The sequence below is a fragment of the Vipera ursinii genome (genome assembly GCF_947247035.1).
Source record: "Vipera ursinii genome assembly, chromosome: 3".
NCBI classification, from domain to species: domain Eukaryota; kingdom Metazoa; phylum Chordata; class Lepidosauria; order Squamata; family Viperidae; genus Vipera; species Vipera ursinii.
The window spans coordinates 103,455,141-103,481,170 of NC_139516.1; the positions used below are offsets into that span (position 1 = coordinate 103,455,141).

General features: G+C 41.9%; 1 protein-coding gene across 2 annotated transcripts in view; it reads right to left on the bottom strand.

Annotated features, from left to right (window-relative positions):
- Positions 1-26,030, bottom strand: part of PLA2G4A (phospholipase A2 group IVA) — a 183,711-nt gene that overhangs the window by 125,705 nt on the left and 31,976 nt on the right. For both annotated transcript variants that reach the window (XM_083358695.1, XM_083358696.1), the window contains exons 2-3: positions 11,528-11,671; positions 5,068-5,149 (exon numbers count right to left, since the gene is read on the bottom strand). In XM_083358695.1, the coding sequence (XP_083214821.1) occupies positions 5,068-5,149; positions 11,528-11,560 (115 nt within the window). In that variant the 5' untranslated portion in view covers positions 11,561-11,671. The remainder of the gene's footprint in view (positions 1-5,067; positions 5,150-11,527; positions 11,672-26,030) is intronic.

Here is a 26,030-nt window from a genome sequence, read left to right on the forward strand (position 1 = left end):
TGCGCTCGCTCATTGGGTGGGCTAAATTCTCCTGTAACATCTGTTGAAACAATGGGGGGATCAGGCCCTATGGGTAGTCTCACAGTTCTCATTCCCTTTTCGCACCAGATCAATGGCTTCCATTGGTCTAGCCAGGCTAGTCCTAGGATCACAGTTTCAGAAATCTTTGGAGCTACCAGGAAGCGAATAAACTCCCAGTGCTCACCTATTTCTAGGCGTAAGGGCTCCATTAATTGTGTGACTAGTCTCTCGCATTAAGGAGCCATTGGCTTGCTCAAACCTCACAGGTTTGGAGAGCGGCTTAACCCGTATGCCCAGTCTCAAGGCACAGGACAGACTAATGATGCATCGGGAGCAGCCAGTATCAACTAGCACTTTCAGGTCTACTTGTGCCCCTGACTTAGGGATTATGAGTTTAGCAGGCAATAAAAAAGGTAGGATGCATCAACTCACCATCGGGTCATTCTCCCCTTCATTGTCGCTGTCAAAACCGGGTAAAGTGGGGGTGGGTCCGGTCGGTGGGCCAGCGTCCTCCTGGGTGGGGGACATAACCTGGTTTATGGGTTACTTGGTGGCCCAGTTGGACTTTTCTCTTGGTGGCTACTGTGCAGGTTTCTTCCTCATTGTTGGATCTGGTCTACTCTGCTGTTGCAGGTAACAAACTGGGCAGTTCGCTGCTCAATGTCCCTGCTGTCCACATCAAAAGCACTTGATTGGCGGACCTGTAGGTGGTCTAGGTCTTTCAGCAGTAGCAGTCATTGGGGGTTTTCGGGGGGTGGTAGCCATCTGGATCCTGGTTTTGTCACAGCTTCAGGTGGGAGAGGCTTTTTATAGCAGGCGAGCTGCACATCTAATTTCACCGCTGCCTGGTACCATTCATGCAGCTGGTCGGGCACAGCTCAGTAGATACATGCCTGAGAAAGGTGGCCATCTAACCCTCCTCTAAAAAGATGAATTCTTGATTGCTCAGGCTATCTCTCTATCTGACCTGCCTTCTTTCGAAACTCCCGCACGTACTCTAGGGCAGGTCAACCAGCTTGCTTTATCTTATGGATTTGTTCTTCTGCTTTGAGGGCAATGGATGGGTCCTCAAAGCTTTCCCTCAGCCCCAGGAGGAAAAGGTGGGGGTTGTCCAATTCAGGGGCCTGCTCGTTATATAAATTGTTCAACCATTCAGATGCTTCTTCCTCTAGGTTGGACGCAATCACATCGACCATCGCATCCGGGTCTGGGTAAATGTGACCCAAGCGATTCAAGTGAGAGCGTACCTGGTTGAGGAAAAAAAATCAGTTTTTCTGTGTCCCCATAGAAGGTTGCTCTGAAGGGTGGGCTCATCATTGCTTGTTGGGGCCCCCATTGCTGCTGGCCCCACCCTAGTTGTTGGTTCAACAGCTGCTGGGGCCATTGCTCCTGTCCTCCCCTTGGTTGTTGGATTAATGGTTGCTGGGGGCCCCACTGCTGTTGTTGTGTCCCCAGGTGCTGCTGGCTCCCTCCTAGTTGTTGATTCAACGGTTGCCAGGGCCCCCACTGCTGTCTATCCCATTGGTGTGGCTGTAGGCCCAGGGGTTGCACATTTGGGCCCTGCTGCTGCCTCCCCTGCTGTGGTTGTCTGAGGGAAGGATGCTGTTGGTCGGCGGGACGTTGTGCCACCACCTGCTGTTTTAGGTCCCTCAATGTTGTTGGACGGGTGGGGGTTGCTGTTGTCTACTCTGGATTTTGGCTGCAGGGAATAGTCATGCCCTCTGCTGCTGATCTACTAATAGACATTAGTATCATATGCTGTGGTGCCTCCCTCAATTGTGGGCCCCTCAGTGGTTGCTTGGCACTCGTGGGTGCTGACCAATCTCCATGGGATTGTCATCCCCCAATTGGCTGTTGCTCTCCCGGTTTCTGCAACACCCCAATCTGCTGCAAGGCCTCTATCAGCTGATTTAGGCTCAGAGGTAGCTGCCCCTCCTTCTGTGGGGGCTGCCACACTCCCCACTGCTGAGGGGGCCCTAGTTCCTCCTTCTGTGAGACTGGAGGCCCTAGCAGGGAACTCTAGGGGTTGGAGGGCCGTTAGCTCTGCGAAAAGAGGGCTGGGGACCTCTTTTGGCAGGAGCTGTTCTGCGCTTCTCACATCTAGTTGTTCAAACCTTTCTGCTAAATTGTCAATTGATTGGCTTTGGGCTGCAGATGGATATTTCCACTCACCCAAGTATTCAATCTCAGCTGGCCTGGCTGCTCCCCACCAGTCTGGGGAATACGATGTGCAGGATTCACTTTGTTGTCGTCCCACCTCCTCTGCCTTTGAAGCCCTTGGGGATGGCAAGGCTGCTTTGAGGCACCTGGAATCTCCGCTGGGCTTAATCCACTCTGACGACCAGACCATTTCTCCCGGTCATTTGGGTCTAGCTCTCGGCTGGGAGGATTGCTGAAACTCTTTCCCTGCCGGCTTCTTCGCTGGCTCTTTCCCCGCTGGGGTGGCTGCTGGTGTTGGGGAGCTGGCTTCAGGCAATTTTTCTTCCTCCATGATGGGATGTTCCCCAACTCTTTGCAGACTGCCTCCCAAACTTGGAGACAGTGACGGGAGGTCAGGACTCCCTAATTATTTTAAAAAGTAGGGAGATTCCAGCTTGATGTCAAGTTTCTGACGTTTGGGCTTTTCAAGTGACTGAGGCATTGTTTACCTTAAAAGTCCTATATTTAACCTAATACACCGGCAAATGCTTGCTCAAAGGAAGCTGGAATCTGAAATCTCCGCCCCCTTGCACAATATATTAAACACAATTCTCCACCTTTCTAATTTTGTCATTAATCATATTCTCCAAATAATTTAAATAATCAGTTTCCCTTCCGTTAGAAAACCTGCCAAGTTCTTATCTTCTTTAATTTCATGGCCTTGAGGTACAATCCTCCTTCTCCCTCCTCCCAGCCTTTATATTATTTCTTAAAGCAATACACAAGTTTAACATATGAAATAGCTGCTTCTTCATCTCTTGTCAAGCAAGAACATTCGATGTTAGCAGCGTTGACATACCGCTTCACAGTGCTATACAGCCCTCTCTAAACGGTTTACAGAGTCAGCATATTGCCCCCAACAATCTGGGTCCTTATTTTACTGATCTCGGAAGGATGGAAGGCTGAGTCAACCCTGAGCCAGTGAGACTCAAACTGCCAAACAGCTGGAAGTGGGCAGTCAGCAGAAGTAGCCTGCAGTACTGCATTCTAACCACTGCACCACCAGCGAAAAGGATCAATCCAAAACATTATCAATGTTCACAGGGATTTTTTTTTTTTATTGTAACTCAGCTGAATATTTTCCTATAAACAATTGCAACACAGATTGCACTGCTATTATATTGTTTCTTATTTTAATGCAGCTCCTCAAAAGGAAGCCATATATATGAGAAACACTGAAAAACAATATGGTACTTGACTGTTCCTGCTTATATGAAAATTTTGATGTAGTTTTCTTGGCAACAATGAAATCTAGATGCTGAATCAGGAGCTCAGATCATCTTTAATGGCATTTGGATTCTGTTCATCTTCAGTTATGTGAAAACTGTTTTTATATTCTAGCTTTCTCTGTTATGATTCTTATTTGGTGAGTGCTGCTTTGATTTTGTCTTTCTGAAGTTATATTATTGGACATTGTTATTTATAAATAAATAAATTTAGGGATTTTTGATGGCATTTTTGCAAATTTATTTATATTCTTGTAATTGGGGCTTTACTGGAACTGATTTTTTATTGTCAGCTGTCACAAACTGGATGTAACAAGCTCCTGAATGTGATTTTCAGCTTAGAATTCCAAATCTCTCACTGATCATAATCTGACAGAAAGAAATGGCTAAAACAGTTTTTATAATGTGATAGACTTGGAAACAATTAGAAGAATCTAATCCTTTCTTAATGGGAGGTTTACTGTAAATTTCAGACAAAGTAGTGCATAGAATTTGTTCTAAACAGCTTTTATTTTAATTTATTTTTTAAAAAACTGTGGTAACTAGAGCGTTCATATCATGAATCCTTTGGAATATCTAGTCTGCCACATAGCAAATTAGGAAATTCTGGATTTTAGTCCATCTATTCATGAATACAAATGTAGTATCACTGATATGTTATTACATCTTTAAATCTTTGTTTCATAGCAGAGGAATGTATGATTGAATGATCATCTTAAAAAGACTGAAGAGGCCAACTGTAACTGTTCAGGTGTAATTAAACGGAACTCATTGGTCAACAGCCAAGTAGTTTGACCTTCCTTTTTCCCCATTGAAACTGTATGAAAAGGATTCACCTGCACTCAGGATGACATCAGAGTGGGCTTCTAGCACCATCTTTCTCCTTAATAATCAACTGAACATGCAACGCATTGCATGGGCACATGACCATTTTAAGAGAAAAGATGGTAGTGTTGATAATCTGCACAACATTTACAAGCCCTTTTTACAAAAATAGAGCCCAACTGTCATCTATCAAAAGTGACTTTCCTCTCCCCTCTGCTTCAAAAAAGTTGTCAGAATCCATCCACTGCCCATTCCATATTACTGTATTTTATGGTTTATGCACCCTTGAATTCAAAAGTGAAGTGGTCTTTCATGAAAACACTACTTGTAAAATTCCTGTTTCTAAGAGACAAAACCAGTAAAAAAGTTCTAAACTGTAGAATAATCTTCTCTGAAAACCCCAAAGGGGAGATTTCAGATAAAACATTTCTGGGTCATTAAAGATCAGAGCTGTCAGTGATAAAATTACCCACTCCATAGTTCCTTCAACCTCTATCTAGACTTTTCCTTATCTGGAAAGCTTGGAAGAAAAAAAGTGTTATCAGTTCTGCAAAGGCATTGTAAGTTTGTAGCCCTAAAACTCTCCACCTATAAAACTCTAAAATGATTTGGTATCAAATCTACAGTGGATTTATTTATTTAATATAGCATACATGTGTTACATTTCAAATCTTTGAAGCAGCAAAAATTAATTTGAAAATCAGTCATACCTAAAGAACATACCTCTCTAAAGTCTTTCATGTAATAAGTATTGAATAATGCAATACAAGTAACACTACACTACAGTGATACTTACACATATCTCCAAAAGCCCCTTTGGTGACATTTTTAGCTTGCTTAACTGTCACAGTAAATTTGTGTGAATACTGATGTTCCACCTAAATGTCAAAAAACATGATTAGGAAGCAAAAGAATTATACACAACACAAAAGTAACAACTCTTTAACGAGTTTTCAGCTAACCTACAATTCCCCTTTCCTCCCCCCCAAAAAATTAAGTACACACCGGAACACACAGCATTGTGTATTATAAAGTTATTTTCTCTTCAGCTTTACTGAAAATTCAGATCAATAGGTTACATTGAGCACAGCTGACTGCTACCACTCCTATTCATTTGTGGTTATTTTCTTCCTCTTTGTATTTGAGTTTGAGTTTCATCAAATTAACTCTCCTCCCCTTCAAGCACAGGTACTCTTCAAATATGTCATTAGTCAGCAAGAGCGCTGCATAGACGTAGATACATTACTGATTTTACAAGAGTCTTTTAGATACATTTGCAGTCTTTTAGTTTCATTTGCAGGCACATTCCTCTCATAGGAAAATTTTTTTTATTAAATTAAACTGATTAAATACAGTTTTTTTTACAATGCTTAAGTATCATAGAATGCAATTCACAAATATACAAAAAGATCTGTATTCAGGAGTATATGGACTTACAGCAGTGATTTTTTTTTAACTTTGCAGCTTTGGGTAACTTTTTCAATAGCATGTCCTGTGCCCAAAAAACCCTTGTCCATCAATCAGTCGAAGCTGATGGGGCACAGAAGATTGTAGATATATTCTATGATATTCACCCTAACATCCTTTACTGTCTGCCAAATTTCAAAAGTCTTTGCAAGCAATGTTTAGATTAAGAAGGAAGAATAATCTATCTGTACCCAGATAGTCGGCTTTAGGGGAAGATGCAAAGGAAAAGTTTGCCTTTGCCTCAATCGTGTGAATTCAAAGTGAAACTTGTCATTTCCAGGCAAAGCAAGAAAGCAACCTTCTCCATCTTATATCTTCCAAATGAACTAAAACATAACTCCTATTATTGCCTGCATAACAAGTATTTTACAATATATCTGGGGAGACCAAAATATAGAACAACATATAGGAAACTGTTCTTCAAGAGAGATATAGCAATCTGTCAATGTTTGCAAACTGAAAAATGACCAGGCAATCTGTTATCAATTTAAATATTTTTAATGATACAGTTTACTATCTATTATAGCTGCATTATACAGCCATATTAATTGTGATATTACATTGATATACTCAAAAGAGTTTTTATGTTATATTGATATATTCCAAATAGCTCTTATGTGCAAAAAAAGTAAACACAAAAAATGTAATAATTTGATAATACAAAAAAATTTAATTCCATAATTTTAAAAAACCCTTCATTTAATGCAGGGGTCTTCATACTTGGCTCTTTTATGAGTTGTGGACTTCAACTCCCAGAATTTCTCAGCCAGTGTGCCTTGTAGAGTTACAAGGCTTGCACCAGCATTTTGAACTGTAATTGGAAATGAACTGATATGACTATAATGCAAAAATGTCAACTGTTACAACAGCTAGTAAAGCTGAATGACTGATGATGAAAGGGTGTGCAGGCTGAGATATATAACAGCCCTGATCCTTCTGCCCTCCTCAGACCAGAATATTGTTGATAGAATCAAACAAAATTTGACAATTTTCTTCCTAAGAACAGCCATGGGCAAGATTAATATGGACAAGAACAAAAAAAAAATCTCTGTTGGCTATTTGGATTTTGAATGACAGGACCAAATCCAAGCAATAAAAATAAATCATGTAAGGTCTTGCTATATTGGTTGATGATAACAGTCAGAACAGATCCTAACAATGCAATTGCTTAAGGGATTGCTGATAGACTCCAAAGAAATGCAAAGGCAAACATTATTGGATTGCTCAGGGGGAAAAGAATCACTTTCTTTCAAACTATACTGCATTAATCTACTCAGCAGCATGATTCCAGCTAATTTTTTGTTGACTTCAGTGAACCGGCTAATGTTCTAGCCCTTTTTTGTAAGGCCCGGAACGCACCGCAAAAAGTATGTGGAGGCCACTTCCAGAAGTCCGTTCTGGGCCTGGGAGGCCTTCCCAGCTCAGAATGGACTTCAAGAAGTGGCCTCCATGCACAGAACCAGTTGTTCAGGTATTTGAATCCCACCACTGGAGATAGGTGGTTATGAAGAGGGAGGGAGGGGGGGAGGGGGGGAGGGAGGGAGGGAGGGAAGGAAGGAAGGAAGGAAGGAAGGAAGGAAGGAAGGAAGGAAGGAAGGAAGGAAGGAAGCATGTGTGAAGACAGAAAAAATATTTTGGCAGGGAAATGTTGAAATAGTGAGGAAAAGTCATGGCATGATTTTAAAACAAATCATAGAATGGCAAATTATTTTAAAATTATTTTCATCCATTTTCTTGGATGAAAGTGGATCACTTGCATAATAGTAAATTTGCATAAAGTGAGGAAAACCCATTGTCATGGTTCTGACAGATGTTACTCTTCAAAGAACTTCGAGGCATTGTTTACCTTAAAGAATCTTTAATCAAATAACATGGCATCTGCACGTACATGGTGGAAGCCAAAATCTGAATTCTCCTCCCCTAAACACATAATATCAAAGCACAATTCCCTCCTCTAATTAACAGTCATAAATCACATTCTCCAATTAGTTTGAAATGCCGACCTTCCCATCAGTTCTCTGACCCACCACTCCTTATCATCTCTTATTTCAAACAGCTTGAAAAAACCACTCTACTATGAGGTTGTTATGTCTAACTAATTCCCATACACATTCTTCCTTCCCCACCCCCCAGCATCATCTAATTTTAACTCTAAAAGTAACACACAAGTTAAGGGGGAAATGGCTGAATTTTCATACATTGTCAAAGCAACAACATCCGATGCTAGCAGCGTTGACACCCATATTGTCATATTTATGACTTGAACCATTTATCCAGAAGATGGCACTCAGACCTTATGTCATCGTTAAACAATGTGACTATTATTTTATTCATCACAACTTGCAATATTCCACTTCCATTCCTTTTGCCCCTCTAACTCAAATCTCAAATGGGGGGGGGGAGGAGGAGAGAAAAAAACTTTTATTGCATCAATGTTGCTAGTGAATTTCTTTTTCAGAATTGTTACTTATCTCAGAAGGATATGACTGCCATAATAGTCAAACCCACATTACAAATAAAAGAAAATTCTGAGAAAGTGAAGGATATTTTTGGAAGAACGTTATGATGAAGGATTTGGTGGCCTTCTTGCTTGTTTGCAAAGCATCTGGATTCAATTCAAACTTAATTTTTTGTCTGACTATAGGAATATGGAATTTATGTAGAAAATCTGCGTATTTGAGAGCATGTGATAATTTTTACAGTAACTGTTGTTTCCTTAATGTATGAAGTTAAGCAGCCAAAACACTAATTCACAGATATTGAAAACAAATGCTATCACATTAAATATGATTCATCCAGTTTACCTAATAGGTGTTTCACTTGCTGCCACAGATTAAAGAACTAGAGAAACTAATAAATATCAAGGTGAAGTTATTAAATCTGTACTTTTTAACAAAAAAAATGTTTTTTGCAGAGATTACTGAAAGCCCTGCTGATATGAACTGCTGAACGGAACTACCAATACAAGATAATTTGTGGTGAACTCCTGATTTTACAAATCCTTATCACAGAAGATTGATCTGGTGATCATCATTACTACTAATATTATGACCAAGTGTTCTATCAAAGAACCGCAAACAAGACCCATTAGTTCCTAGTGCATGTATTTCTGCCTGATCTGTTTATAATTAGCCCTCACCAAGTGCTTTGTTTAAAGACGTTCAAGATTACAACAGTATAAAAAAAATCCTTGCATTTAATTGTCTCGTGATTGCCATTTCAGTGCTTTGCAACTGGTATGCATTTATAACTGTCACAATGTCCCACTGTCTTACAGTCACTATTTATGTGCTTCACAACTAGCTTCTGACAAGCAGAGTTAAGGGGAACTCAGAAACAAAATTGCACTTATCAACCACAGTGATTTGCCTAATAACCAAATTTGAAGTGAGCCAGTCATAAACCAGTCATGGTTTCAATTGCCAGCCTCAATTGTGGTTGGTAAGTAAGATTTATATGTATTCCAAAATACATCCAGACTAAATTATACATTAAAAAACAAAATAAATAAAATGAACCAGGAAGGGACAAGTACAGCACCAACTTTCAAGAGATACATATAATTGTGCAAAACTGAGCAAATAAAGAATAATGGATAAAGAAGTGAGACAAAATTGACCAGAATGAAATATTAACATTGGTCCAGTAAGGTAGGGAACCTAGTAATCTTCAGCTATCTGGAACTACAACTCTTTCAATTCCTTGCCAATTATCTAGTGAATGCAATTGCTAGAAACTGAAGTCCAAAGATCTGGAAGGGATCTTTCTTCTTTCTTGCATGTACACAGTGGAATTTCTTGTAGATATATATTGATGTTTTCATATTCTTAATGCTTTAGTGTTCCTTATTTTATAAGAACTACATGCCTTTTATTGTATTTCGGCAACTTAAAAGTAATAGAGTTATTTTGCAGAAATTATAATTTCAGAAACAAAAATGCAACAAGATAATCACTTAAATTTTAAGTTTGCATTTGCAAAACCTCAGTGGAAGGTGCTTCTTTACAAATATAATGAGAAAAAATTGAAGTATTTCAAGTTAAGAATAAAACCACTGCTAGGACATACTGTACATCTTGATTATTTTAATTAATATCTAATTTCTCTTTCTCTCTGAGCCCAGAGCAAATAACACAAAGATGCAGAAAGCTAATCTGGTAGGCAATCGTTGTTGTTGTTGTTGTTTTAAAAAAAACAACTCCTTCTTATATAATGGGAACTGACACATTCTCTATTACAGCATGGAGAGCTCCAGGCATACATGCAGCAAGATAGCAGTTTGGTGGAGAGCTCAAAATGGATTTACAAGTTTTGCTAATTGCTGGTCTGCTAAATATTCTAACATTCTGGAATGGGTTGGCAACTGCAGTGCGAAAAGATTATTTTCTTCTACAATATGCATATTCTTCATATGCATATTCTTCATGTGCATATTCAAAAATATACAATTTATGAATGTTGTTTACTTAATTTACTAACTAGAAGAATTTTCCTTTACTAGAGTTGAGTGAAATAGGTAGAAGAAGCTCTGGCTAACATTAACCCAGTGAAAGTATAGTCAAAGTGGATTAGCCATACTGTTTTGTAAGCATCAGCTGTTGTTGCACTTAAAAGAATATAATGACTGTAACCTTGTGGAAAAGGTTACAATCATCAGATATAAAGGATGCATAAGGAATTGAAAGTTCAATCAAGGTATTTATTTTGCAGTTTCCTTCTCTCTCTAGCATCGCTTTTAGTGATTTGCTGCAAGCACAGCTTGCTGTCAGTTTGGGTCAGTTTAAACAATATTGGCTACAAACACCCAAACAAATAAATAAGGAATCAGGATTCAGGATTAGTTGGGACTTCTTGACAAATGCCTGATTCAAATAAACATAGCAAATCATAGAACGGAATAAAAAAGCTTGCTCAAAGGGAAGACAGAAGAAATGGAGAACTAGAAAAGTTTGCCATGTTCCTGATCTCCCAAGGACAGCTTGTAGACTGAAAAAATATGAAATCTGAACTGGATCATAGTTAACTATTTCAAATGAACCCCAATAATTTAATCTACTTTGATTCTTTCTGAAATAAATAAAATGATTTGCTAGCTCTCTAAACAAATATAAGATACATTTTGTTAGGAGTTGGAGCATCTCTGCAGTGTAAATGGCAAGAACTTGTTCCAGGACCCTGGAATGCTTGGATATCTAAATATTTTAATTTCCTACAGGTTTTCAGAATCAATCCCATAGTGCAGTTAGTACACTTTCTGTCAATACTGCAACTTTGACATGTTTTTCCACTGACAATGTAAGAGACAGCCTTTTGTTCAAACTGCTTCACTTTGAATCTTGAAGGGAGGGAATTTTCTAACAACTATTTTGAGAAGATAAGCCCACGTACAGAATGGGAGGAGAGACCTCATATGTAAAGCTAATTGGATAATGTGATTTATGATGTGTAGATAAGGGCGGGGATTGTGTGTGTGTTACGATGGGTTTGTGGGGGAGATTTCAGATTCTGGCATCCCTCCATGTGTGCCAATGTTTCGTTTCATTACAAAGACTTAGATAAATAATATGCCTGCAACTTGTTTGAATTGTCTCATTCATCGGAACCATGACACTTTCTTTTTTATAGAATTTCTAGCCTTCAAGCAGTCAATTTGAACTATTTACTTTAGCTCAGGGCTTTTCAGTTTTATTTCTGATTTTAAATTATTCCTATACAATCATGCAGGACCCGATACTGTTGCCATATTTAAAATAATTATTTTGGGCAATCAAAATAAATTATCCACTTACCATAATCTGCTGATACGGATCTATACTGGACATTGTAGATTCAGTGGCTGAGTCTGTAATAGGATAAGAATTATGCTACTTCTTGTAGATGTAATGGTTGTTCACAAGACAGCCTCCAATATGAATTTCTACTTTATGCAAATTCTGAAAAATAACATAAAAATATTTATCCTATTGTGTAACATACTTCTAGATTAAATATCATAATCTCTTAACCTCACAAGTCAAATCAACCACTCAAGGTTGACTCAGCCTTCCATCCTTCCGAGGTAGGTAAAATGAGGACCCAGATTGTTGGGGGCAATTAAGCTGACTTTGTGGTGTGTGTGTGAAAGCCCTAATAAGCAGGCATATACATAGAATGAAGGCTACTGCTAAGCTTGTAAGGCACCCTGAGTCTTCGGAGAAGGGCGGGATATAAATGGAATTAAAATAAAATAAATAAAAATTGTTGAACCTGACAATGATCCTATTGGCTTTATAGCAACAATGGCAGAGAAGGAACAGGCCAAGGCAACCCAAAGTCCATTAGAAAAATCTTACTAAACTAAGAACATCTAAAGTAAAATAAACCCATAAAACTTACAATAATTTTCCAAAATTATTTACTTTATAGATCTATTGAACTGTAATTCAATCATCTCTAGGCACTATTCCCCTATTTGCAAAAATTATAGAGAAAGAATTCCAAAGGTTTAGAGACACTACACTGAAGTAGACTGATTTATGAATACTTGCTTTGGCATATTTATTTTATTCATTTATTCATCAAACAAAAACTACAAATTCAAACGGGCAAAATGAAAAAAACTAAAATGTGATAAGAGAAGATAGGCCTGTTAGTGCAGTTACATATACCTCATTAGGAATCTCTTAAACATGGGATGCGGTCCTCAGAAGTTAGAATTAAAACTGTGAAAGAAAAATATCCCTATAAAGAAGCTCATTTCTAGATACTATTGATTTTCACACACTTAAATTTAAGTTGGAATTTTGGGCTCATGCCGCAATGCCTTATAACTGGTCCAACCTATGCACATAGCCAAAGTAAAGTTTAATGTATTAAACTTATCTCAGACACCTATTGCAAAATTCAGATATTTGAGACAGGAGGAGCTAATTTATTAGGTGAAACTGAGAAAAAGTTTCTTGCGTGAGATTCATGAGTATTCTAAGCTGGATGCTAGCCCAGGCAGGGCAGAATTAACATTTCTGGGTGTTTCTGGATCAGTTTCATCCTGAAGACTTTAGAAGCTGGCTCCCTCCAGTTCAGATTTTCTAACTTTTAATTCTAGCTATCCCTTTTTTATTATTATAAATCATATCTCTCCATCCTAAAACTCCTAGTTGGCAGGAATGTGTGATTAAAAAGCAGGTGTACCCTGTACCTGTACCCCCCCCCAAAAGAACACACAATTACATTATATATACACAATCCCAAAGTGTCAACTGTATTTTTTAAAAAAACATGCTAAGTATTTTACTGTATTTCTTAAACAGGGAAAATAATGTCTGGGCTTTTGCATTTTCCCCTTTTCTAGTAATTATTTTCTTGTATAACTTAGATTAAAATAAAATCCTAGGAAAGTCTTGGCTAGTGGAGCTGATCAGATCTGGTTTAGGAACTTTTCAATCAGTGAACTAAGCAAATGAACTTTTAATGATGGGAAAATTCCAGATCATTACTGTACTGGCATTGGTAAAATACAGTAACAATTTATTATCTCACACTGCATTAGAAACAGAAACTGCACTGCTGTGCATCATGTTGTGATTTGTGTTAGCAAACCAATTTGGTAGTCAGCTTAGCAAATTCCATGAACCTAGCTATCATGATTTGTAAACTATGGATTAAGGCTTAACAAGTTATGAAAAACAACAACTGTACTATGTGGCATATGTCACTATTTAACAAAGCATGCAACATCATGATGCAAAGTCAGGTCAAATTCTACATTAGAATTCTAGTAAGTATGTATTCTCAAGGGAACATTCAGTAGCTGGGAGATAACCTATATTTGGGCCCAGGCAGTGGAATCAGACTATTTGAGGGAATAGATGGTGTTCTCCCTTCTCAAGGAGCCAGTCTCAAGCCTGACAATTTTGGACAACTGTCCAACTTTCCCTTTTTAGGGAATGTGGTCAGATGATTGCCTAATGACCTTTGGTGATTTGCTTAACAATGTCACTTAGTGTTGGCAATTCTGATCCTAATTGTTAACTGAGGACTATCTGTATTAGGCAAGGAAACAATATGATGAAGGTAACAGAGGAACCTGGAAGAAGCTGATTATCTTGACCCATTTCATCTGAAATTCAGTATGGACACAACATTAGTTATACTTCAATATGAGCCAGCAGTGTGCTGCAGCTGCCAAAAAAGCCAACACAGTGCTAGGCTGCATTAACAGAGGGATAGAATCAAGATCAAGTGAAGTACTAATACCACTTTACAATGCTTTGGTAAGGCCATACCTGGAATACTGCATCCAGTTTTGGTCACCACAATGTAAAAAAGATGTCGAGACTCTAGAAAGGGTACAGAGAAGAGCAACCAAGATGATTAGGGGGCTGGAGGCTAAAACATATAGGGAACGGTTGCTGGAATTGGGTATGTGTAGATTAATGAAGAGAAGGGTGAGGGGTGACATGATAGCAGTGTTCCAATATCTCAGGGGCTACCACAAAGAAGAGGGAGTCAAGCTATTCTCCAAAGCACCTGAAAGCAGGACAAGAAGCAACGGATGGAAACTAGTCAAGGAGATAAGCAACCTAGAACTAAGGAGAAACTTCCTGACAGTTAGAACAATTAACCAGTGGAACAACCTGCCTCCAGAGGTGGTGAATGCTCCAACACTGGAGGTTTTTAAGAAGAGACTGGACAGCCATTTGCCTGAAATGGTATAGGGTTTCCTGCCTGAGCAGGGGGTTGGACTAGATGACCTCCAAGGTCCCTTCCAACTTTATATTATTATTATTATTATTATTATTATTATTATTATTATTATTATTATTATTATTATTTATTATTATTATTATTATTCCTGATGACCTCTGAATGACCTGGGATGAGTATGGTGCTCTACTCTGGTGCACCTTAATCTCTCTATGGTTTTTAATACCATTAATTACAGTATATTTCTGATATTGTGGATTTTAGGAGTTGGTGGTACTGTGTTGCAGTGGCTCTCAGCAGCTGGTTCCAATCACGTCGATGTGGAAAAGGTGTCATACCCACATCCTCTCTCCTGTGGGGTCCCTCAGGGTTTGACATTCCTTCCCCTCCTCTTTACATGAAACCATAGGGTGAGTTAAACTGTTGAAGTCTGTTATTATCAATATGTGGGTGATATCTAGTTATACTTCTCAATGCCATGCCAGCTAAGTACTATTGTCAATTCCTATCTCAGTTTCTGGAGGCTTTGTGGGTCTGGATGAGGAGAAACAGACTCACATTCAATCCTGCCAGGACTGGGTAGCTCTGGATTTTGAGGGGTTGCAAATCTAGGGTTTAGAGAGCACACTGCAGCAGAAGTCAAGATTTTTACAAAGCTTCACCTGGTGTGTCAGTTACATCCATTCCTGGATCAGGAAGCCCTTCAGATTGTCAGACATGCCTTAGTGCAGGGGTAAGCAACCTCGGCTCTTTTATGACTCATGGACTTCAACTCCCAGAATTCCTGAGTCAGCTGACTCAGGAATTCTGGGAGTTGAAGTCCATGAGTCATAAAAGAGCTGAGGTTGCCTACCCCTGCCCTAGTGTGTCACCATGTCTCCTTCACTATTTGCCAGTGAGCTTCTGGTTACTATTCAAGTTGCTTATTATCACTTATAAATCCCTTCACTGGCATATAGGCAGTTATGAATGATATCCCTCAGAGATGTGCTGAGAATGTTCCACAAATCTTAAAAATCCTGTCGGTTGGGATGTTCTTTGTTTATATTGCTTTCTTACTTTAAGTGTAAACTAGCCATTCATTGGGAGTCCCGTGGCTCCTAAATCTAACAAATCAATCTCAGGAAAATAACAGACATAGAAAAAAGAAAACAGTGGAAGAAGTTTTGAGTAAAAAAAGAGTCCATCACATTGTGAGGCAGTCAGAACCATTTTAATCTCATTTTACCAGTCAAAAAAGTGTTCTGGTGTCCAACTGAGAATTGCAGCTGTTTAGCTCACAAAGCCAGAATGAGAACAAAATAATCACTGAAAAAATCTCCAGTTCAAGATCATCACTGATTATTTAATCATAAAAAGATTATTATTTTTTTTGCTTTGCAGGTTGACTAAACATAAAAGAAGAAAGATTGTTGGATGTTTACTAAGTGTCTGGAGGTTATGATTCAACACTGACATTATTTAGAGGTATAATTTTGTATTTGTACATGATATAATGTACAGTCAGTTTGTGACATAATAAATGGAAAGTCCAATGCTGTTTCGTCTAGACTCTAGATAGTATTAAGTCTCATCTGTGAGGAGGAATAGAAAAGCCTATTGAGAAAATATCCCATTTATGAAGAAATATTATTAATTTGTTTTACATCATCTTGGTAATAAATTGAAGTCATGGAAGTACATCAATCTTTCAATCTTTGGGGTAAATTAGATCTAGAACAGGGGTCCCCAGCCCCCGGACCATGGCTTGATACTGGGCCATGGCCCTTTGAGAACTGGTCTGCGCAAGGGGCAAGCAAGCGAGTGAAACTCCATTTGTGTAAATGGAGCTTCACCCGCAAGTATACACATCTGCCGCTTGTGAAGTACCATCCCTTCTTCCCCCATTGCCACCAATCCACAGAGCTGAAAAAATTGGGGCCCACTGATCTAGAACTTGCCACAACTAAATTGGAATAACTTAAATTATAGTAGCTATTATTTTAGCCTATAGTCTATTTTAATGGTACGGGCGCTTCCATACTGTCATTTCTTCATTCCCCAAAGTGTTTTCGTTTTCAGGGAATCCTTGATTGTTTTCATCCTTGCTAATTTGGAAGGATGATAACGTGGACTGCCAACTTCTGCTATGTCCTAAACTACTACAGGTCTTTATAGCAACAAAAGTCTTGATATTCCATCTAAAAGAATAAGGCAAGGGAGAAAAAAAAGAGAAGGCAGGCAGATAGCATTTGTTGTTGTTAGTTGTGAAGTCGTGTCTGACCCATCGCGACCCTATGGACAATGTTCCTCCAGGCCTTCCTGTCCTCTACCATCTTCTGGAGTCCATTTAAGCTCACACCTACTGCTTCAGTGACTCCATCCAGCCACCTCATTCTCTGTCATCCCCTTCTTCTATTGCCCTCAATCTTTCCCAGCATTAGGATCTTCTCCAGTGAGTCCTTCCTTCTCATTAGGTGGCCAAAGTATTTGAGTTTTAGCTTCAGGATCTGGCCTTCTAAAGAGCAGTCAGGGTTGATCTCCTCTAGGACTGACCGGTTTGATCACCTTGCAGTCCAAGGGACTCGCAGGAGTCTTCTCCAGCACCATAGTTCAAAGGCTTCAATTCTTTGGCGCTCAGCCTTTCTTATGGTCCAGCTTTCACTGCCATACATTGCAACTGGGAAGACCATATCCTTGACTATACGCACTTTTGTTGACAGGGTGATGTCTCTGCTTTTTAGTGTGCTATCTAGATTTGCCATGGCTTTCCTCCCAAGGAGCAAGCATCTTTTAATTTCTTGGCTACAGTCCCCATCTGCAGTGATCTTGGAGCCCAGGAAAATAAAATCTGTCACTACCTCCATTTCGCCCCCATCTATTTGCCAGGAATTGAGAGGGCCAGATGCCATGATCTTGGTTTTCTTAATGTTTAGTTTCAACCCAAGTTTTGCACTCTCCTTCTTCACTCGCAACAAGAGGCTCTTTAGTTCCTCTTCACTTTCTGCCATTAGAGTGGTATCATCTGCATATCTTAGGTTGTTGATGTTTCTTCCGGCAATCTTAATTCCAACTTTTGATTCATCTAGCCCTGCCTTTCTCATGATGTGCTCTGCATATAGGTTAAATAGGTAAGGCGACAGTATACAGCCTTGCCAGACTCCTTTTCCAATTTTGAACCAATCAGTGGTTCCGTGTCCAGTTCTCACTGTTGCTTCTTGGCCTGCATATAGGTTTCTCAAGAGACAAATAAGATGGTCTGGTATGCCCATCTCTTTAAGGACTTGCCACAGTTTGTTATGATCCACACAATCAAAGGCTTTAGCATAGTCAATGAAGCAGAAGTAGATGTTTTTCTGGAACTCTCTAGCTTTCTCCATGATCCAGCGTATGTTGTCAATTTGATCTCTAGTTCCATTGCCTCTTTGAAATCCTGCCTGTACTTCTGGTAGTTCTCGATCCACATACTGCTGGAGTCTAGGTTGTAGAATTTTAAGCATAACTTTACTAGCATGAGAAATGAGTGCAATGGTGCGATAGTTTGAACATTCTTTGGCACTGCCTTTATTTTCCACACTCCCTGCATTCAGGGATTTATAGTCTACACAAAGACAAATAGACCCATCTTTTTTTCCTTTAAATAATACAGGGGCTCCCATAGCTGACTTAGCCCGTTCAGTGAATCTCCTTGCTAAGTTTTTGTCCACTTATTGCTGCATCTCCTCCATTTCGAGGGGACATAGCGTACACTCTCGATCGTTGGAGTTTGTCACCAGTTCAATGGACCAATCATTGGGCTGCTGAGGAGGCAGTAAATCACATTGTTTCTCACTAAATGCCTCCACTAGGTCCCGGTACTCGCTGGGGATGAGTGGCTCACCTGGTGGCAGTGAGACAGCTCACTCATTAGGTGGGCTAAAGTGTCCTCTAACATTTGTTGAATCAGTGGGGGCATAGGTAGCCTTACAGTTCTCATTCCTTTTTCCCCACCAGATAAACAGGTTCCATTTATCCAACCAGGCTAATTCTAAGATCACAGTCTGAGTCATTTTGGAGCCACTAGGAAGCGAATAAACTCCCAGTGCTCACCTATTTCTAGGCATAGGGGCTCTGTTAATTGCGTGACCAAAGTCCCTCCCATCAGGGAGCCATCAGCTTGCTCAAATCTCACGGGCTTAGAGAGCAGTTTTGCTTGTATGCCCATTTTCATGGCAAATGGCAAGCTAATAAAGCATTGGGAGTATCCAGAATCAACTAGCACTTTTAAGTCTGCCTGTGCTCCCAACTTAGGGATTATGGACTCTGACTGGGCGAAGTCTGACGTGGAGGAATTGGACGGTCTTGAGCATGTTATCTGGACTGAGTTCGATCCTGTTTCTCCTGATGATGTGGACAGGATCATGGGGAGGCTAAGCTCCACCACCTGTTTGTTGGATCCATGCCCCTCCTGGCTGGTTTATACGGCCCGGGAGGGGACACGAGGCTGGTTCCAGGCAGTAATAACTGCTTCTTTGAAGGAGGGTGTCTTCCCCGCTGCCTTGAAGGAGGCGGTGGTGAGACCCCTCCTCAAAAAGCCTGTCCTGGACCCAGCTGTTTTAAATAACTATCGTCCACTCTTCAACCTTCGCTTTTTGGCGAAGGTTGTTGAGAGTGTGGTGGCGCATCAGCTTCCTCTGTTCCTGGAGGAAACTGATTATCTGGACCCGTACCAATCGGGTTTCAGGCCCGGACACAGCACGGAGACGGCATTGGTCGCGCTGGTGAATGATCTCTTGCAGGCTCGGGACAGGGGTTGTTCCTCTGTCCTAGTCCTTTTAGATGTCTCAGCGGCTTTTGATACCATCGACCATGGTATACTACTGTGGCGTCTCAGGGGGTTGGGAGTGGGAGGCACCGTTTTACGGTGGTTCTCCTCCTATCTCCTGGGCCGCTCACAGTCGGTGTTGACGGGAGGGCAGAGATCCACCCCGAGGCCTCTCATTTGTGGAGTTCCTCAGGGGTCGGTTCTCTCGCCCCTCCTTCTATATGAAGCCACTGGGTGAGATCATTCGTGGTTTCGGGGTGGGGTATCATCAGTATGCTGATGACACCCAACTTTTTCTCTCCACCCCGAACCAACCCAGCGATGCCCTTGCCATGATGTCCCACTGCCTGGAGGCGGTCCAGGTCTGGATGGGGAGAAACAGGCTTCGTCTCAATCCTGCCAAGACTGAGTGGCTGTGCATATCGGCATCTCGGGTTAACTAGCCTATTCCACCTTTAACGATGGGGGGTGAGGTGTTACCCCCCGTTGATAGGGCTCGCAACTTGGGTGTCCTCCTGGATTCACAGCTCAATTTTGAAGGCCATATAGGAGCTGTGACCAGGGGGGCTTTTGCCCAGGTTCGCCTGGTGCGCCAGTTGCGACCCTACCTGGACCGAGATGCCCTACGCACAGTCACTCATGCGCTCGTGACCTCCCGTTTAGACTACTGCAATGCTCTCTACATGGGGCTGCCCTTGAGGACCACTCGGAGGCTTCAGCTGGTGCAGAATGCAGCCGCACGAGTTGTGATGGGGGTCTCCCAATACTCCCATGTAACACCTCTATTCCGCGAGCTGCATTGGCTCCCGGTTGCCCTCTGGGTGAGATTCAAGGTGCTGGTGATGACCTATAAAGCCCTAAATGGCTTGGGTCCGGGATATCTGAGGGAACACCTGCTGCCAGCATCAAGTTCCCTTCATCCAGTGCACTCCCACAGGGAGGGTCTTCTCAGGGTGCCGCCGGTAAAAGATTGCGGGCGGATAACACCCAGGGGGAGGGCCCTCTCAGTGGGTGCGCCCACCCTCTGGAACCAGCTGCCCATGGAGCTTAGGACTGCCCCGACCTCCGTTCATTTTGCCGGGACCTGAAGACCTGGCTCTTCAAGCTCTCTGGCCCAGGCTGAGAATTTTAATTTTAATTGGGGTTTTTATTTTTTCAGGGATTGATTTAATCTTTTAAAATTGTTTTTAACTTTTGTATTGATTTTTGTTTTAAATACCCTGTAAACCGCCCTGAGTCCTTCGGGAAAGGGCGGTATATAAATCCAATAAAATAAATAAAATAAATAAATAAATAAATTATGAGTTTGGCAGGCAGTGAGAAAGGTGGGACTTGTCAACTCACCATCGGGTCATTATCTCCTTCATTGTTGCTGTTGAAAGAGGGTAGAATGGGGGCGGATCCAGTCTTAGTCCCAGCATCCTCCTGTGTGGGGGATGTGAACTGAGCAACCGGTTCCTGTGCAATCCAGTTGGATTTCTCTCTTGTTGGCTGCTGGGCAGGTTTCTTTCTTGCTGCTGGTCCAGGTCTTTTCTGCTGTTGGGGGTAGGGAAACTGGGCAGTTCGCTGCTTGATGTCCCTGCTGTCTGCATCGGAAGCACTTGATTGGCGGGTGTGCAGGTGGCCTGGGTCTTTCAGCATTCGCAGCAATTGGAAGTTTTTTTGGGAGGTTGCCATTTGGGTTGCTCTGGCTTCGGCTTGGCTTCAGGTGGGGGAGGCTTCTTATAGTGGGTGAGCTGGATATCTAATCTTACCGCTGCCTGGTACCATTCTTGCAGCTTATCAGGTACTGCTCGATAGATGCAGGCCTGAGATAGTGATTGTCTAACCCTTCCCTGAAGTGATGAACTATGGACTGCTCAGGCCACCTCTCTATCTGACCGGCTAACTTACAAAACCCTAGTAAGTACTCCAGGGTAGGCCTGCCGGCTTTTTTTATCTTATGGATTTGTTCTTCTGCTTTGGGGGCAATGGATGGGTCCTCAAATCTTTCTCTCAGTCCTAGGAGGAAGAGGTGGGGGTCCTCCAATTCAGGGGTTTTCTCATTGTTCAGCCATTTGGATGCCTCTCCCTCTAAGCTGGAAGCAATCACATCAACCATAGCAGCTGGGTCCGGGTAGAGATAGGCCCAGCGGTTCAAACGAGAGTGCACTTGGTTGAGAAAAAAAATCAGCTTCTCTGGGTCCCCATCGAAGGTTGCTCTGCTGGGGCCCCCACTGTGACAGTTGCACCCCAAGTTGCTGCTGACCCCACCCTGGCTGCTGATTCAATGGTTACTGGGATCCCCACTGTGGCTGTTGTACCCGCAGTTGCTGCTGGCCCCATCCTGGTTGCTGCCGCATGCCCAGGGTTTGCACGTTCGGGACTGTGGCCACCCTCCTTGCTGTGGTTGCAGTACCAGCAGTTGTGGCCTTCCGAGTTGCTGGAGGTCACCTTCTGCTGCTGTAGGGCCTTCAATGGTTGCTGGATGGGTGGGGGTTGCTGCCATTCCCCCTGCTGCTGGCCTGCCAGGAGCTGTGTTATCTTCAATTGCTGTAGGGCCCCCTGCGGCCTTGGAGGGGGTTATTGCTGGATCTCCTTCATTTGTGGGCCCATCAGCGGTTGCTCTGTGTTTGGGGGTGGCGACCAACTTCCTTGCTGTGGTTGTCCTCCCACCAGTTGCTGATCTCCTGGCCTCTGTATCACCCCAAGTTGCTGCAGGGCCTCTATTAGCTGCTGCAAGCTCAGAGGTTGCTGATTTTCCACTTGTGGGGGCTGCTATACTCCCCATTGCTGCAGGGAGGCCAGACTGGGTGATCAATATGCACATCAGTGTGGGGATTGGCTGTCCCAGTGGCTGCCCATGCCCTCATCTCGCCAGCTGTAGTCAGGGCTTCATGAGTCGTGGCAACTGGAAGTCTCTCTCTGTGGGGATAGAGGCCCTGGCAGGGGACTTCAGGTGCTGGAAGGCTGTCTGATCTGCAAAGGAGGAGCTAGTGGCTTCTCTCAGCAGGAGTGGTTCTCCGCTTCTCATTTCTAGTTCTTCAAATTTTTCCACCAACTGACTACAAGCTGCAGACAGGTATTTCCACTCACCCAAGTCCTCAGTGGCAGACAGTCTGGTCTGGGGAATGCAATATGTGGAAATCCCTTTGTGGTAGCTCAACCTCATCTACCTTTGAAGCCCTTGAGGGTGGCAAGGCTGTCTCGAGGCATCTAGAGTCTCCGCTGGGCTGAGCCCAATCTGACAACCAGATGGGGTCTCCTAGCTGCTTGGGTTTTGCCCCCAGCTGGAAGGCCTGCAAAAGCTGCTTCTCCACCGGCTTGCTGGCTGTTGCTTCCCCCACTGGGGTAGCAGCTGCTGCCTGGGTGCTGGTTTCAGGCAGTCCCTCTTTCTCCATGATGAAATCTTCCCCGAATCTTTGTCAGCTTATCCTTCAAGTCTAGACACAGCAACTGGGGCTCAGGACCCCTAGATAGTTTGGAAAGTTTGGAGATTTTGGCTTAATATCATGGTTCTGACAGATGAAACTCTTCAAAGAACTTCGAGGCATTGTTTACCTTAAAAAAATCTTTATTCAAGTTGCATAGCATTGGCACATACATAGTCAAAGCAAAAATCTGGATGCCCCTCCCCTTAGCATGTAGTATCAAACACATTTCCCTCCTCTAATTAATAGTCATAAATCACATTCTCCAATTAGTTTGAAATGCAGGCTTTCCCTCCTTTATTCCAACCCACCATTTCTTATCATCTCTTATTTCAAAAGTCCTGAGTTCACACACTATTACAATATTATTATGTCTAACTAACTCCCATCACATTCCTCCTCCTCCCCCAGTATCATCTAAATCTAAGAAATAAGAAAGCATAAGAAATCTAAGCATAAGAAATCTAAGCATAAGAAAGAAAAAGGCTGCACCTCCATATGTTGTCAAAGCAAGAACATCCAATGTTAGCAGCATTGACAACTTTGCCGCGACTCGAAGTTGGCAGGTCACTTTGAGTTCGTGAAAATGCTGCACTTAGTCAAAAGACAATTTTGGTGGCCATACATCAAAAAAATCATTGAAAGTTATGTAGCCAGCTGCCCAACTTGTGCAGCAGCAAAAAGGGAAGTCACTGGAGTTGCTACAGCCGGTAGCGACTCCCTCTGTACCTTTGAAGATTTCTATGGACTTCATAGTGGAACTACCAGAGAGTAGTGGAAATACAGTCATCTGGGTCGTGATGGACCTCTTCTCCAAACAAGTACATTTCATACCCTACACCAAAATACCCACAGCAAAAACCATAGCAAAGCTGTTTGTCCAACAGATTTATTGATTGCATGGAACATCCCAGCGTATCATATCAGACAGGGGGGGGTGCAATTCACATCGGAGTTCTGCAAAGAGTTCTTCTCCCTTTGGGGACCACTCAATGGCTGTCATCTAGTCATCATCCACAAACAAATGGTGGGATGGAACGTTTGAACTCAGTACTTGAACTATACCTAAGATGCTTTATTAATTACCAACAGACAAACTGGATGGACTTACTTCCATTTGCTGAAGTGACCTACAACAACGCAGTTCACTCCAGCACTGGCTACACCCCATTGCAAGTAGCCACCAGAGTTTCAATCCTATGCCAGAACTATCACCTGCCAAGCCTGCCATCCCCTACCTCTAAAGGACTGGATTAAACAATTAAAAAATACTTGGCCAGTAGTCACTAGATGAAGCACTAGATCAGACATGTCAAACACAAAGCCCGGGGGCCAGATATGGCCCGCGAAGTGGTTTCATGCGGCCCGCGAAGCCATCCTGGAAACAGTGAGGGAACAGCCCCCACTGCCTTGGCCCTGGCCCAGAGACCCTCCTTCTGCCAGAGACCCTCAGATCTGTCCCAGTCTTGCCCAGGCCCCCTTAGGCACTCTTGATGCAAACGATGTAAAGCTGGCCACGCCCACCCAGTAGGCCATACGCACTCTAGCCACGGCCACCCAGTAGGCCACGGCCACCCTGGCCATACCCACCCGGCCCCCCCGAGGGCAACCGCAATGCTGATGCGGCCCTCAATGAAATTGAGTTTGACACCTCTGCACTAGATGAAGACAAGCATACAAAGTGCAGGCAGACAAAAGGAGAGTCAAACCGAAACCATTTACCATAGGGAAAATGGACTACCTATCTACTAAATACCTAAAGTCCTTACAGCCATCAAAGAAACTAGGACCCAAATATATATATACCTCCTCACTATCCTAATCCTAATCAAAAAACATTACAATAAAAAATTGAATACAAATATCTTATATGAAAACACATGCTTTGCACATGGAAAGGGAAATCACATTAAGAGATTCTCACTCACCTAGAATATACATGTGTGTGTGTGTGTGTGTGTGTGTGTGTGTGTGTATAAAATAAAGGGAACAGAAAATAAGACATCCTACTATTATATACAGTACATTGTGTTGTTTAAGTGTTCCCTTTATTTTTTTGAGCAGTATATATATATATATATATATATATATATATATATATATATATATATATATATATATACATATATATATGTGTGTGTGTGTGTGTGTGTGTGTGTGTGTGTGTGTTAAGGTATTCTAAATACTTAACAAACACTTAACACATATCTCCCTTGCTTCTCAGCTAACAAAGCGAGAAAGAGCCTGTGGCCTAAGGGTTAGAACAATTGCCTAATGTGCAATCAGCCCAGGTTCAAATCTCAGAAGGGTGTGGCTGACTGATGAGAACAAATAAGTTTGAAATACCTATGTCAGTCTCCCTTTAATTCTTTGTTAGCAATCAAAAAAATTTACATACGTATTATATATATAAAGATCTACGTATATAGATAGACAGACAGACAGACAGATATAGATATAGATATAGATATAGATATAAAGATCTACATACATATATATATATATATATATATATATATATATATATATATATGTATATATATATATATATGTAGATCTAGAGTCTCGGGTTTCTTCCCGCGTTCCTTTCATCTTCAGAACGTTGTGGCGACGTTTCGACGAAATCCCATCCGTCATCATCAGGCCGGAGTGTTCCTCCTGCTGCTTCCAGGAGCAATGCGTGGTCTGTCTGTTCCTTTCCTTCCAACTGCCGGTGGGGCTGTGTTCTGACTGGGTGGAGGCGTGGCTGCTTTCTGATTGGGTGGGGGTGTCCTCCGACTGGGTGGAGGCGTGGTTGTCTTCTGATTGAGTGGAGGCGTGGCTGTCTTCTGATTGGGTGGATGCGTGGTTGTCTTCTGATTAGTTGGAGGCGTGGCTGTCTTCTGATTGGGTGGGGTGTGTTCTGAATGGGTGGGGTTTTTTGTTGTGTTGTGATATCCTGAGTGTTGTGATTTGGTGTCCTGAGGAGTGGGCTGTGTAGTGGCCTCCAGAGCTTTGGTTTGGCTCCGAGTTCGAGGACCTGCTATGTATCTCTGGTATGGGTCAGTCAGTCAACGCACACACGAACCTGATTTCGTCGAAATGTCGCCACAACTTTCTGAAGATGAAAGGAACGCGGGAAGAAACCCGAGACTCTAGATCTACACATACAGACACCCGCGAGAATCTATGAAAACATATATATATATATATATATATATATATATATATATATATATATATATATATATATATATATACACACACACACACACACACACACACACACACACACACACACACACTGTATGTTACATATGAATCTTAAATTTGTTGTGTTCAATAAAAAACAATGCAAATATTTTAGAAATTATTTTTAATTGTGTACCCCATACATATCTACTAAGGTCACTGGGACTTACTTTCTGCTAAAAA